Below are 14,896 nucleotides of genomic sequence, written 5' to 3'. Positions count from 1 at the left end.
AGGCTCAAATTCTTGAGGGATGTTTAAGTATGGAACTTTTAACCCTTGGGCTGTGGGAGTTCACGATTTTAGCAGCCAGCCAGTGCAAAGAGACACCCTGCTATGAGGGTTGCTCTGGAAGAGTTAAGCCCCTTAGCGATCTTTATAGAGAGGTTAAGTGTCCAAATGCTAGATATCCAGGTATCCATACAGATTTTGGGTAAATGCCACAGTCAAAACATATAAAAACGTTTCTGCACTCAGAAAATTCAAGTAACTCTTGCATATTAGAGCAACAACACAGTAACTAACTACACTTAGCTAGGACAACCCGCTAAGATATTGCACTTCCAAAAGTTAGGTACCTGCATACATTCACATTTAGATATGATCTCGTGAAACCACTCAAAAGATTTTTAATTGCATCCAGGCCTGTCATGATGGCGGCGGTCGAAGAAGGGACCCAAGGCCATGTGGTATAACTGATTAAAAAAGATACACAGTTTAACAATCAATTCCCCTTCAGGCATCAGATATAAAATCTGTGAAGTTGACTTAAACTCATGAACTTCATTCTACTGATTAAAAAGGGTAATATTGAATTTTTAAAAATATTTAAAACCAAGTACATACATATTTTTAAATTTGAAAAAAAATGCCTTAAAAAAGTAAATTTTCATTGCCACTTGAAAGAGAAATAATCTTGCATAGAGTAAAACCGACTCTATTGATGATCTGGATGTATTCTGTAAGAACTACTTAAGAGATATTACCGGGGGCGGATCCAGGATTTCTTTCTCAGGGGGGCACAAGCAAGGCAGTATCCAGGATTTTGTCCTGGGGGGGGGGGGGAGCACAAGGATACCCCATAATACAAAACGAACGCAATGATAATGGGACTGTATAAAATCCTGCCTATTTTTTAAGGGTCTGGGGGGGGGGCACGTGCACCTGTGCCTTCCCCCCCTAGATCCACCTATGGATATTACAACTACATTACCAACATCACCATTCCCTTAAAAAAAAAGCCAATAAAAATCACAAATGATCATTTAAATTAACATTTATAAATTTTTCACATATCTATCCATCTCTCTGAAGCAAAACATCCATTACTGCTAAAATTCTTGAAATGCACCATCACAGAAAAATTAATGATTTCCAACCCATTATATATATTTTTTGACATAAATTTGGCCATAATTCACCCAATAACTTCGAAAGGGACAATGTCTTTCTAGCTTACCTCATTGTAGCAGGCTTCGAATATTTCACTTTGATAAATATAAATACAAAAATAAAAAAGTAGATGCTTCATGTAAATACATCTACTGGTGGCGAGAAGCACAATTAAGAATAATTGTTCATGGAGCACATATTGAGATAAAAACATGCCTGCATTTGTCTTTTTATCTTCTCTGAAGTATGAAACATGTCTGACCGATTCCATGAATTAATCACACTTTTTTCTTGAATGTCTTCATGAAAATCACAGTCCCTGGAAATCAAAATGTCATTACTACCAAACTTCCATACACCACTAAAGAAAAATATAGGCATTCAAGGCACTCTTACTCACAAACAAAAATAATAATCACGGCGAACACAATAACAAATACCCAGCACTTGCTAGCCTTTTTCCTGTGCATTTCCAGCCGCTCAGACTCAATTTTCAACTGTGTCATGCTTTGCTCAGCCAAGTCTGTGGATTTTTCTATAGTCTGTCGAAATAAAATGCCAAATCTCTCGTTAGTGTTAGTATTTATAATGACCAAAACTGGATTTTCAATAAAAGTTATGCATATTTATATGGACAAGGATGTAAACATAAAACAGAAGCTATTTTTAATTGAAAATTTCTAATAAAATCTTCAAAGAAGTGAAAATCTTCCAATGGCAGTAGCTTTCCCATTCCTTAACTCCCCTGCACTTGCTCCCACAGTGAGGAGCTGCTGAGTGTGCTGCCATCCTGAGGCAATATTTCCTTAAGGAATCTAGGCATTACCCATAGGTGAATCCCACAAAAGTCCACAATGCTGCATTTCTTGCATTGGTCGTCCAGCTACGACCATGTGCAACGCATGTGCTACAACGTATGCAGTGCAACGCTTAAAATCCGCAAAATACAAACCGACAGGAACTCTGGGAGCCAGAAAGTCATTGGAGCTCACGAAAAAATCATTTTCAACTAAATAAATCAACGAAAGAAAGATAAATATGCAATAACACGGTATATTCTACGCTCTTACCTTCGAGAACAACATCTATTTACAAACAAACGAAATATAAGTGGGCAATACCAAGGACAATAATAGCAGTAAGTGAAGCTCAATTTCTAATGAGGAGCAGAAGTGGCGCCGCTCAATTTGTTAAGAAACTTTTGGAAACCATTGTACATGTTTTGGATCATGTTGCCATTAATGTAACACATGAAGAGAAATAGCTGGGAGTTACAATAACTTTGAATCTATCATAGGAAGCAGATATAAGCAATATTTTTGGAAGAGCCCTGAAGATGCTAGAATTTGTCAAGGGTAGTAAGAGAAAATTTTCAGTGGAAAAAGTAAACGAGAGGAGCTATATTCATCAGGCCACACCTTGAATACATAGTGAGCATATGGGTTTTGGTCCAGAAAGACTTAAACCGCAAACTTAATAAAATAAAAAGGATATCTGTGTGAGTCATCAAAAACTGCTACAGCCCTACAGAAAGCATTACACAGATTTTAAATAAATTAGAAGCTGCAACGTGCTAGGCTTAAATAGCTCGAGCATGTAAGAATAAATATCTTTTAAAGCATCACAGAGTACATTATATTAGAACCTCACAATATTTCCAGGACTGACAGCAACAATTAATATAAACCAAGGATGAAAGCTTAGCAAGAGTGAACGGGTACAATGGTTACCTGTTACATGAAGTGCTTTAGAGAAACAATTAAATTAACCCTTTTGCTGCTTCAATATATTTTTCATCGGTTCCATTATTTTGCCTATTATCCAGAAAAAAATGAATTGAATCATTCATTTGACGTCGCTGAATGTCGCCGCACGAATGGACGTAGTTCCGCTAGAATTTCGAGCAGATGACAGCACCTACGACCGAAGGGAGGGTTTTTCGAAAACGTAGATATTTAACCCGCATGTCGTGTTGAAAGGAAAAGTGTTTTGAAAGTCGTGGAATATCCCCGCATGTCGCAGGCAATAACCATAATGTTTTTTGCGGGTATTCCCGCTTGTAGCAGCGAAAGGGTTAAGAGAGATGTTTCGCCAAACAGATAGGTGCAGGGCTTTTTCCCCCCTGAACAAAAATGAACTAAGATAAATGCAAGGAGGAATTTTGCATGTGCATTTCCTATTTTATGTTGATACACTGGCGTCCTTATGCCCTCTGTCACAAGACACAAGAAGAGGTGCCTGACTGCAAATGCCCAACCAGGCAACATTTTCTAATGACTAAATCTGGCAAATCAGATTCTGTCTCTCTATATAATCTCATATAAGATGTAAACTTAGACTATAAGGAAAAAGTAAGACATTAGGATTCAGGATTTTAAGAAGTGGACATAGACAGGAATTGAGATGGATGGAAAGTACATAGAATATTTGAGTCGAAAATGGGTAGGTATGTTAGTACATATAAAATTTTACTAATCCTAATGCACTTCTCACTTACATAATACATACAATCTGCAACTAGAGCAGATTAGGGAATAGTAATTATGAGTGTGTGTTAAAAATACAAAAATGTATTTAAAATAAAGATACTCACATTTACATCCTTTTTTATAATGGCATTTGCAATCATGGATTGTTCCTTCAAATTCCTGGTCAATAAAATCATATCATCTGCAATCTTTTCTTGCATGGAATGATGATATTTTATCAATGCATCTAAGTCACCATCGGTAGACTGCTGCTTTCTTTGTCTCAATCCTTCATCTGCAACTGAGATTTGGAATTTCAAGATGAAATAATTGAAAAGCATTTACTTATAACAATTCATACATTATTCAAAATGCATTCATATAATTAAGGACATTGGAAAGGAAGGATGAGGAAACAACATTTATAAGCATAATAAGTTGAAGTCAATTAAATTGAAAAATGCAGTCCGTTTTGTATTGATTTGTACTTTACCTAAAACAGAGTCCATAAAACAGTTCAATGCACTTCCAAATTGCAAACAGTTGCGCTGTTGTGGCCACCACAGTCCAAACTGATTCAATAATTTAATAAATAAAGATTCTTCCAAACAATCAACAACAAAAGCTTGAAAGATAGGGTCACAGTGACCATATCATTCTCAATATGTTCCCACATATCGAGAAAGCATAATGACAGTAAGACAAAAGGGATAAAAGATATCGATCATGTCAACTTAGGTGCGATCATGATAGTAGGCCTGTACTCACTGATCCCTAAAACATAATGTGATTACTGCATCTCCTGAGAATAATGGACTGCATCAGATGCAGGTGGTATGAGGCTTGTTTCGTAGTTTTTATTTATTGCCGATTGTGATAGGAGATTGAAAAATAAAGAGTAGTGTGATTTTTCTGTTTTTTGATCGTTTGTCTACTTCTTGAGCTATTGGTGACAAAAAAATCAATGCTTTAAGCCATTCGCAGACAAGAGGATGACATCACATTCTAATGGTGAGCAGAGCAAAAGCTTCTCAACAAGCCCTCTTCCCTGTGGAATCACCATCAATGGTTATTAGTTATACTCTTGTGAAGTATCACTTCTCTAAATGAAAGGTCCTCCCTGAACATAAATCAACAAGAAGTTTAATGACATCAACTCAAGAAAAGTGGGTGGCAACCTTCATGTTTTCTTGATTTAAACTTACAAGAGAATGCCTGAATGAGGTAGATTGTTTTTCTTATTCATGACATATCTTTTCCTTACATCTACCAAACTCTTCAATGACTTGTGATTTTAAATTTGAGTGAAATACCCGATTAGGACTCAGAATAGGCACCTGAGCAAATCATTCCTGCAGGTCACGGAGGTAGGGATTAACCCATTGGGGACCAGCTGCCCTTCAGCAAGGCGTCCATGGGTGACGGGCACAATGGACTCATTACTTCATTCATAGATCTTTCTTATACCCATAAAGAGAATGTTACACACATACTTATACTCCACCGCATTATGATGAAAATGTATTAAAACATATTTTTTAAATGTCATAATAGAACTTATGAAGTATGAGGTAAGCGGTCGATTAAAAATTAATACGGGCTGGATGGCAAACCACGAGCGGTCAAACTTTACTAGGGTAAAGTAAAACTAAAGGGGAAGGCAAAATTTTGCTATGCAAGTTTGGCACGGTGTTTACAAACATATTTTTCCAGAAAACCAGTTGCAATTTAATTTTGATAACAACCCAACAAGTTCATACAAAGTGGATCTTTAAAGTCACAAAATCTATGACTCATCAACAGAAAACTTACAGCACTTAAGAAGAGAATACCTTCGATTATCGATGAAGGTACCATGTAATAAATGAATGACTGCATTTCTAGTACCTTTATCCGTTTGAAACAGCTGATCCCTGAGCTCCTGCACGAACTGGGATGTGGATTTTTGATGTATTTCCTTCGTTATTGTCTCAGATGTTGCTGCAGGAGCATGGGAAAGAAGTTGCACGGCAGCAACTTTCTCCGAGGGCGAAGCCTGCGTAAATACGTGTAAGTACTTATCTTACGCAAACTATCTTGCGGGAGCTGTTGGTGACTCCCTTCTCAACAGCAGCCACTTACCAATTTGGTTGTTTCTAGAAGACCTTTAAGGTACTGAACTCTTCTCGTGTAATCCGACATTACGTCCTTCTTAGGTTTGCTGCAAAGTGGAGGTATTTACAACTAAGTGACGAGAGAAAATATAATACCCGCATAAAACTGAAGATTTCAAGCAAAATGTAAAATGAACTGCAGGTTATAAGTTAGAAAACATTCTTCCACGCTGAGCTCATACAAAATACTGACAACGATGCAGTATATTTAGTAATATTTATATACATGTAAACACAGCTTACTTGGGAATTGTGTGCAATTCGTCAACCATTGGACCCAGGGCCGCAATATACTGCAACGAAAGGAGATCATTGACACCAAATGTTTCGGGTGTACACAAGCCAAAGTCGTAAAATTTAAAAATTTAAATCCTCACCTTTTCTAACCTCCAATCCATTTTTGGATTTTCTAAAACTAACGTTTCACATTGGCTGAGTAAGCGTTTAAAATTGATTTCTTTCCGAGACACTTCCATCGTGCCGATATGAAAGCTTTCCGACAACAAGCAATAAGCACCCAGGTGGGAAGCATACATTCACACAATAATCAACTTCCGTTAATGAAATAACACTCCTAATGAAACGAAACACAGATGAAACCTAACTTCACAATAGCTATTCTACAATTGCACCGATTGCACAGACTTCAAGACATGCCAAGCGGCAGACAGCGGCTACAGCGAATTTCAGGCTTTGTTTGTTTTGTTGACGATCGCCGATCGTGATCCGAGCACCTCAAGAACCATTGTTTTGGAGAGAATGTTTTGAGGTCGTCAGTGTAAAAGTCTGTGTATTTCACGTCACTCCATGTGTGTTCGTGTACCCGCTTTTCATGGAAATAGTGTAATTTCTCATTAGAATTCGAATTAACCTATTAAGGTTGTTCGTCACTAAAATTCTATGTGAATTGGTGTGTTGTGTTGCAAATGAAATAATCAATTTTGGGGGATACGTGGCAGAATGCAAGAAGATTCTAACGGAGAGTCGTCGTTTGAGTTTGTGGATAAAAAAGTGGAAACTATGTCTTTAAGTGATGTGATGTCCAAATCAAGTTAGTAACTGTTACTTAAATGTGTAATTGGTGTAATCTGTCTCTATCCCGGAGGAATTTAACACTTAATTCAATATTTCATTTTCCATAGGTGTCGAACCCCGGTCAGGATTGATGTATTCGGAAAATTCCGCTGCAAAAGGAACAAATTTACTCTCTAGTTTGTCTCCTCCTTCGACTCTTCCGAGCTTTGCCATCCCTTCACCTCCTGTCACTCAGAGTAAGGATGAAGTTACCTCGGGGAATATTAGTTCCAGCCTTGCGTCAACACAAATCGGTGCGTTATCTGATGCAAAAACACAGCCCATAACGGTATCTCCAATTCCTGCCAGCTTACCTCAGGTTCCTGCGCATGTGTTAGAACGAGCTAATCCGAAATTCAGGTAAATTGCCTCAGTATGTTCACTGCTAATCATGTGTACAGAGCAATTTAATTGATGTTTTGCAGAATTTAGTTATTTGAATATCATGTAACGAATTAAAATCTTGATTCTTTTGACAAGTGCTGCTATTCCACCGAGCAAGGGAACTGCCAGTTCCCCTGAAACTCATGGAACCAAAGAGGGACAAAATGTGGATTTTGGACACGAAGGAACTCCAGGGTTGAGTGGTAGAGGATTAATGGGCTGGGTTAAAGATGCTGTTGGCAGCAGTGGAGGTCTGTTGTCCAAAGTGGCTGAGAAAGCCAAGAACTCAGTCGATTCAATGATTACAACCCTTGACCCTCAAATGAAGGAGTTTTTGTGTGAGTATAATTTTTCAGAGATTGCGTAGAAATTAGATCCAGAACTGGCATTTTTCAATTATGTTCGGGTACAAGGAAGAGTATGGTTCATTCCCTATCGAAGATTGGCACTGCATTGCCAGCTACTATTTTTAGGCCGGATAAGGTACATACATATTTATTTTTACACTGTTGCTTTCTTCTTTCTTTGTGGTCATTGAAATTGAGGTTGGTCTGTTATTGCAGTCTCATCGGTCGTGTTATAAGCTCTTGTACGCCTATAGATATTCACTTTATGATCACAGTGTGAATCCTTGTTTAATATCAATGATGAATATCTCAAATGATTTGTTTGTTATTCTTCTGTTTTCCATATTATTAAGATACTTATAAAACCTCTTTGGTTTTCTTATTAGATTCAGGCGGGGACATGGATGTTATTGTTGCCTCCGACAAGGAAGTCAAAGTTAGTCCTATACGAGAAGCTTTTCAAACTGTCTTTGGAAGAGCCACAGTTGTGTAAGTAAAGTTGTCTCTTTTCTTTGTTGATATATCTCTGCTATGAAACAAGTCTCCTCATTATTTGTTGGGGATAAGACAACAGTATTTTCTAACTTAAATGTATGAAATGATTAATTGTCATTGCTGGAGTAACTGCGAACAAAAGGCATAAGAAATTTGAAGAAGGAAGTTAGTTTTTTGAGTCACTCTAAACATGTAAATTAAAGATAAATAGCATAGGTTTATCTTTAATTTATAGTAGGGTACACACCAGAGAATGTTACAGTACAGAACATAAATTACGTTTAAATACTTAATCAGTTTCAAGCACCACATCAAATATGGGGAGATACTATGTCTGGTCTTATTTCTACCCTGCTTTACCAATGGGAAAAGAGTATTTATGTATTTTTGCCAGTAATAATGGAAAATGATATTAAAGCAATCACAGAGTTTGCTTTCCCCTAATATTATGGGACTTACTGCTTCCTGTTGACCCAAGACAGAATATTCTCTCTTCTAAGCTTTCAGGGTATAGAGATTCGTGTCTGTAGTAGTCATGAACTCCATTTGTATCCACCCCTGGGTAAAGAAGAGGTATGATCATGGAGGACAATTTAATGTGTTTTCATAAGGTTTTGGGGCTGGACACTCAGGTATGGTAATCCTACAAAAATTCCTTTTGAGGATTCTCAAGTCTGCCATTACATTTGTTGTCGCTCAGCGTGCATCACAATCAGATTTCAAAATCACCACTTGAGGTGCTACCAGTCTTCCATATCCACTTTTGGCAAGGAGATACACAACAGTAATATGCAACAGCCAATAAATCATATAAACCACACATTTAATGCATGCAAGACTATTGTCAATCATAAAAGACCACTTCCACTATAGTTAATGATGTAAGTCACGCCGAACAAGATACCTTTGCCTTGTGGAGCCAATGTGTAAAATGCATGCGAAATGGCAACAGATATAACACTTGATAACCATTTTCTTGGGCCTCCTTTAATGGAGTCCCCTTTATTAATGTAGAGAAAAATTCAGATCGACATGGAGATGACTCCACCATTACTGAACCTTAGGTGCTCACTGTAAATCAATGAACGATTGGTAGGTTCGTCAAAGACGCATCGAGGGAAAAGGGTGATTAATTAATGAGAGAATGCTAAACATGCGCTCTATGACATGCTTCATTCACCCAACTGACCCTCCTCCAGATGTCTCTTATCCGTGCAACCATTGTCCACCTCGTTTATGCTGACCCAACACTAGCTCATTCCAACCCCCACCCCTTGAGTCTCAAGTGGCGATCAGCCCTACCCTGAGATTGTTAGTAACAGCGAGCAATGAACGGAAGTCGGTGGGAGGTGGAGAAGAATGAGTGCAGTCATTACATTACACATTGCTCTAAATTTACTCGATTTTATGTCACCAAACAAAAAACTGTGCAAATCTTAACATTTGTGGAATAGGTATCTTGATGTTTCATGTGAAGAATGGAAGGATTACTTAGTATAATCAGCAGCTGATTGAGGAAAATATTGATAGCTTTTTAGCATTATCAATTTTGTTTTGTAACTCATACATGTAGGTCTTCTTCTATGAAATTTAAATGCTTGGCATGTTATATTAATAGAAATACATCTCAAAATGAATATCAAACAAATAAGTATTTTCCACGGTTTTATATTTTCTAGACAGTGACCCGTTTCAATGCATCTATCAGTACTTGATAATGACCTCTTGAAAGCAGTGTATTGAAAACAGTCGAGGTATAGTAAATACAAAATTGTTTCAATAAAAGTTGACCCTACTATTCAATTCTTATTCAACTCTAAAGAGAGATGTACATGTTTTGTGCTGTAATATTGTATTGAACCAGCTCATATTAGTATTGAAGCTATGCTATATCTCACACACATAATTTAGTGTTCTAATCATGGGCAGGAGGGGGCAGCTGTCCTCCCTTGAAGCAAAAATTGTGATAGTCTTCCAGGAAAATCGGGACTGGATTGAAACGAAAATTTTAAACTTTTATTTACACCCATGGAAGTACATATAAGAATTTTAACTGAAATACTGTTTTTCAAGGCAATAATTTAAAAAAATACTGAAGTGCTGTTATAGTTTTCTTAAAATGTCGGTTTCATTCACCTTTTCCATGCTTAAATGTTACAACTTGAATAACCATGGCTTGCCCCCTCATTAATTCTGATCCTGTGTACGCCCTTGGTTCTAATGTTTGTTATGGGGTATGAGTGAAAACTAAAAATATGGATAAAAACTTGCTAAATAGTGTGCATGTGGAAGAGAATTTTGCTGTGTCAGTGGTGTTGTTTCTTATTTAACTTTATAACTGATTATTTAACAGAGGAGTTGCTGCTCAGCCATCCGTTGTTGCTGCTCAACCTGTGGGTTTCATGGCTGGTGTAAAAGGTGCTCAGGAACGAATTGCTGCCCTTCGCGCTTTGCCACCTAGATCCTCTTCTTCCCTTGCAGTTGATGATACGCTTGCGGCTCTTGTTGCTGTTGAAAGTTTTCTTGTGGAAGCCACCGAAGAAAGGTAATTTCTCGTATTATATTTCTCTGTGCTGTATGTGTCAAAGTAGCATTTTTGTCATACATATTTCAGTCTGATGTGTTGATTACTGCAATTTGAGGTACATACTTAAGTGCTCTGACTCAATATATTGACTTAGCTTAGTGTGTTATAACGCTATAATGAAGATGCTTCAATTTGGCTAGCAACTCGGTAAGTAGAGTAAAACGCCCATAAAATGAATTTTTTTGGACCAGAAAATCATCACTTCGATGTGTGTAGATTTTATGCAGGTTGCATATTTGCAGCGATATCCAAGTATTTCAAATGCTATTTGATGCAAGTCAGGTAAATCTTTTAACTCTTGTTTCATTCATTATAAAAACATTCCCTATATTGATAGTCATGCAAGTTCTACCCAAAGATCTTTTGAGCTACTATATCTGAATCAATTTTTGTCATTGCCTCGAATTAGCAATGTAACTGTCCCCCGCCTCCATTCATCACACAGAGATGTGGCATAAGCCAGTGGTGTATTAAGAGGGGTACGGCATACTCTTCCCCTCATGTTTCGAATTCTCTCTGTGATTGAAATGAAGAAAAGATGTTAATCTTTGAGGTGGTTCTTCAATTGAAGTTTTTATTTTGCCAGCTTTACGAATGATATTTAAAAATTTTTGCTAGATACCAAAAAACCACTGGTTTATGCATACCATACCTCTGACTCATTGTCCCTGAGAGGTTATGCATACCATCAAGTAATTCATCATCATGGAAATTAAAGCTTGTATGAATGCTTAAGGCACAGTTCCCTCAACTCCGGTTCTACTCCCTTCATAAAAATTATTTAATCCACCAAAACTTACTCAGTTCCTGCTGATAATGACCTTTGGGCAATCCCTGGATCCAATTATTGAAAGGTTTAGATTCCTTCTCCCATATCATGGACCTCATCTGGAACATTTATTATATTTACTTGCTCATCTCTGTCATTTTCTAGCAAGTAGGTAGGCCCGTTTTACATGACTGTGGACAGTGTACTCAATCTTCATCATCACTGGTCAACAATCCTAAGATTGTTTAACACAGATCCCCTCTCAGCTAATCTTTTCACACCGACGTATTTCTTCTTTTTCACATCCTTCTTTACCTGTTTCATTTGTTTTGTTCGAGGTCCTCCTTTTCTGTTCTTACCATCTACTTGTCCCTCAACAATTGTCTTCATCAGGCCATCTTGTCTCAAGATATGTTCTATAAGGTTGTTCCGTCTTCTTATCAAGGTTTTCATGAGGCTTCTCTCCTCTCCTACTCTCTCTAGGACATCCTCATTACTTATTCCGTTGATCCATTTGATCCTCATAAATTCTTCTGTAGCACTACATTTTGAAGGCTTATACCTCGATTTCTCCTCTGCTGTCATTGTCCATGCCTCACTTCCATAGAGAAACGTACTACAAATATAAGTTCTGATAAGTTGTTTCCTTACTTCTATGTTTAACTTCCCTGCCGTAAGTAGATCTTTCTTTTGGTGGAATGCTCTGTTCACCTATTCTGCTGTTAATTTCTTTTTTTTTGCTTCTCCCATTTAGACTAGGTTCCATTGACATTAATGAAAGCTTTTACTTGAGCACCCACCGTCTGTACACGGAGAATCCATTCGCGTGGCCTCAACACACAGCAGATCATACACATTTGTACGGGCCACACATACAGGTTTGTGATTACACATGAATGCAGACAGCTGAAGCAGACCAAGCAATTTGCGTGAATCAGTGCGAGATCGGAGATAATAGTACATAACATCTTTTTGCCATGGATAGGAAATTAACATTGTGCTATTAATTGGATTAGAATTATCCCGCACGATTTGTACAAGACCCTGATCTTTGGTTAAAGATATGGGAGAAGATTACTAGTAACCAGGCAACCTCCTTTGACGGACATTGTTGTTCCGTTTTTTCATTACCTGGAATACAGCAATTGCTTTAATTGCAATTGGCTGGCTGAACCTAACTGATCAGACGAAGACAGTTTTACCCTGCATAAATATGAAATGCGGCGACCAGTCAATTGCCCGCATCTATGTGAAATGGGATGCATAGTTTGTAAAATATACTAGGGTCTTTTATTTTACATGCTGACTGTCGAGCATTTCAGTCACTTACATTGAAACTGGTTTAATGTACGTTGTGGATGACAAAATGATAATCAAAATCACATGGAACTTTCTACTCTTCATATACAATGTGTACTTAGTGGAGAAAAAAAATTATAATCCTCATTTTTGGGTTGTACATCATGATAAAATCTGCAGTCAAAAGTGTTGTTAAATAATCACTGGGCCGAGTGTAATGTTACTTCTCTTCCTTTCTCATGCTCATTCCCCAAGATGTCTGTCTAAATTTCATCCTCTTTCTCCCTTAGTCGTTGGCCTCAAAACTGTTTTAACTACATAATTGGTATATGTAATAAATTTTCATAATGATCTTTACTAATTTTGTGATGTTTCAGGTGGTATGAAGTGAGTGTTATTGTTCTGAGTGATAAGCATCGTGGAATTGAGCTCCATACGTATACTCAAATGACTCCTGTGCCTGCATCAATTGTAGCTCAGGCACAGGCAGAAACTCCTAAGGATTATCCTCTCTCATGGTCTGGTCTCTCTGTTACCATTGGCAGCCTGATGGCTAAGCACCTCCAGGTATGTGCCTACTGTGGAGTATCGATGAACTGCACTAGTAGTGATTTCTATTTTCCATTGTTTTACAAGTAATTTGTGGTCTTGAATCTCGTCTTGAGCATTAAAATATTTCTTGCCTCTTTGTTCTTACCATTCAATCATTTTTTCTCATTTTATCAAAAGGAAGTTATTACGATAAATATTTTCAAATGACTCCTACATGAGATAATTTTTTATCCACAATTATGTATTAATGTGGGAGCATACTATGGTATGAAATTACTACATCGGTAATTAAAATATTTTGATTCATTTGTAAATTTATTCCAGAAAAATTCATTTTAGTTATCGTTTAAACTCCTGCAAGTGATTCCTTCCCTCAATGAACAGTTCACCCTAAAGAACTAATGAACTATAACTCTAACGACTTCATAGTCTCTATTCTTTCTCACTTTGAACTTAAAAGAAAGTGGCTACCAAGAGGAAGATTTTTTTTGTTGCTACTTATCTTTCCCTTCCAATTCTTTTCATGAATTTGCAATTATGTGTCTTAATGAGCAACCTTTTTGATGACAGAAACTGTTAAAAACATCAAATTTGAGCTAAGAAGTTGCTCATTAAAATGAATCTAATTCAGTGGCTCTCCTGAAGATTTTTTACAAATTAAGCTTAGCAAGCATTCTCTGAAACTGACCTCAAATATATTATGTGCATATGCATATCATGATCCTGAATGGGACAATGATTCTTAGTCCTACAAGATTTGATTTTCATGAAAAAAATGGAGCCTGGAAACAAGCCACCCTCATTAAATGTGATTTCTAGAGGGGACGAAAAATATATGAAGAAAATATATATTTTCACCTGAGATGAAAATGGGGAACCGTCACCATTTTTCTTGCTTGAATATTTAATATTCGATAATTAGTCCATTCTTTTCATAATTTAGATGCCCGTGATAAGCAAGGATCAATATTGAATCCATTTGTGGGATGAGCACAGAATAATAAAATCAAATTAAGTGTAATGCAGCTGCAAAATATCTTGGTACCAAAAAAAATGTCATAAATTCAAGGAAACATACAAATGTCTGTCTTGTTGCAGGTGGACCATACAGAGTGGCATCAAATGCTGACTGGCGTATCAAGACGTGAAATGTTGCTGACGGCAGCCAGGACTTTGGCAGGGCTGTATAAAAATAGTTTGGCTGGTTGATAATTTTTGAAAAATTTATATCTTGTAAATGTACAAATATATAGACATACTTCTTACATAAATGTTGTTACATATATTGTATGCACATTTTTTACCATTAAGGGAATGCAAGAATAAGAGAAGTTTGCCGGAGGATTAATCTCGTCAAATTATGTACTTCATGTAGCTAGAAATATTGCATTGAACTTAAGTTGGTGGAAAGATATATATATACTTGAAATGTTAAGAAGTAATCTAAAACTGAATTTTATACAAGTCATTAAACTGGCAAACTACAAAAGAAGCTAAAAAAATAAATATGTTTTAAATTTGTATTTTATAGCATTTATTTGAAAAAAAATCTAAAAAGAATAAATAATGCCTATAAAAATCTAGGAAACTGTCTCTCTTACAAAATGGCC

At 36.9% G+C, this 14,896-nt stretch overlaps 2 protein-coding genes across 2 annotated transcripts; one reads left to right on the top strand and one right to left on the bottom strand.

Annotated features, from left to right (window-relative positions):
* Positions 1 to 1,024: 1,024 nt before the first annotated feature.
* Positions 1,025 to 6,456, bottom strand: LOC124166015 (vesicle transport protein USE1). Its single transcript, XM_046543591.1, has 7 exons — positions 6,157 to 6,456; positions 6,023 to 6,072; positions 5,748 to 5,826; positions 5,514 to 5,661; positions 3,752 to 3,927; positions 1,559 to 1,700; positions 1,025 to 1,477 (listed from the first exon to the last, which is right to left on the bottom strand). Exons 1-7 carry the CDS (start codon positions 6,313 to 6,315, stop codon positions 1,437 to 1,439), a joined length of 795 nt encoding a protein of 264 aa, XP_046399547.1. The 5' UTR covers positions 6,316 to 6,456; the 3' UTR covers positions 1,025 to 1,436.
* An 81-nt stretch (positions 6,457 to 6,537) lies between these two features.
* On the top strand, positions 6,538 to 14,809 carry LOC124166014 (protein PRRC1-like). The gene is made up of 7 exons (XM_046543590.1): positions 6,538 to 6,830; positions 6,922 to 7,213; positions 7,334 to 7,575; positions 7,971 to 8,073; positions 10,433 to 10,624; positions 13,112 to 13,301; positions 14,385 to 14,809. The coding sequence occupies exons 1-7, from the start codon at positions 6,740 to 6,742 to the stop codon at positions 14,493 to 14,495; spliced, it is 1,221 nt and encodes a 406-aa protein (XP_046399546.1). The 5' UTR covers positions 6,538 to 6,739; the 3' UTR covers positions 14,496 to 14,809.
* Positions 14,810 to 14,896: the final 87 nt, after the last annotated feature.

Source organism: Ischnura elegans, chromosome 9 (genome assembly GCF_921293095.1).
Source record: "Ischnura elegans chromosome 9, ioIscEleg1.1, whole genome shotgun sequence".
In the NCBI taxonomy this organism is placed as follows: domain Eukaryota; kingdom Metazoa; phylum Arthropoda; class Insecta; order Odonata; family Coenagrionidae; genus Ischnura; species Ischnura elegans.
Note: the sequence above shows the minus strand (reverse complement) of the source record. Positions and strands in the feature narration are given on the sequence as shown.

Bases quoted from the DNA above. Each gene is read 5' to 3' on its own strand.
- LOC124166015 (XM_046543591.1), bottom strand. From the start codon at position 6,315: ATGTATGCTTCCCACCTGGGTGCTTATTGCTTGTTGTCGGAAAGCTTT. The intron at 5,662-5,747 runs GTAAGTGGCTGC...GTATTTACGCAG, and splicing joins TTCTAGAAACAACCAAATTG to GCTTCGCCCTCGGAGAAAGT. The intron at 3,928-5,513 runs GTACTAGAAATG...TCCAAATCTCAG, and splicing joins GCTGTTTCAAACGGATAAAG to TTGCAGATGAAGGATTGAGA.
- LOC124166014 (XM_046543590.1), top strand. From the start codon at position 6,740: ATGCAAGAAGATTCTAACGGAGAGTCGTCGTTTGAGTTTGTGGATAAA. The intron at 8,074-10,432 runs GTAAGTAAAGTT...ATTATTTAACAG, and splicing joins TTTGGAAGAGCCACAGTTGT to AGGAGTTGCTGCTCAGCCAT. The intron at 10,625-13,111 runs GTAATTTCTCGT...GTGATGTTTCAG, and splicing joins GTGGAAGCCACCGAAGAAAG to GTGGTATGAAGTGAGTGTTA.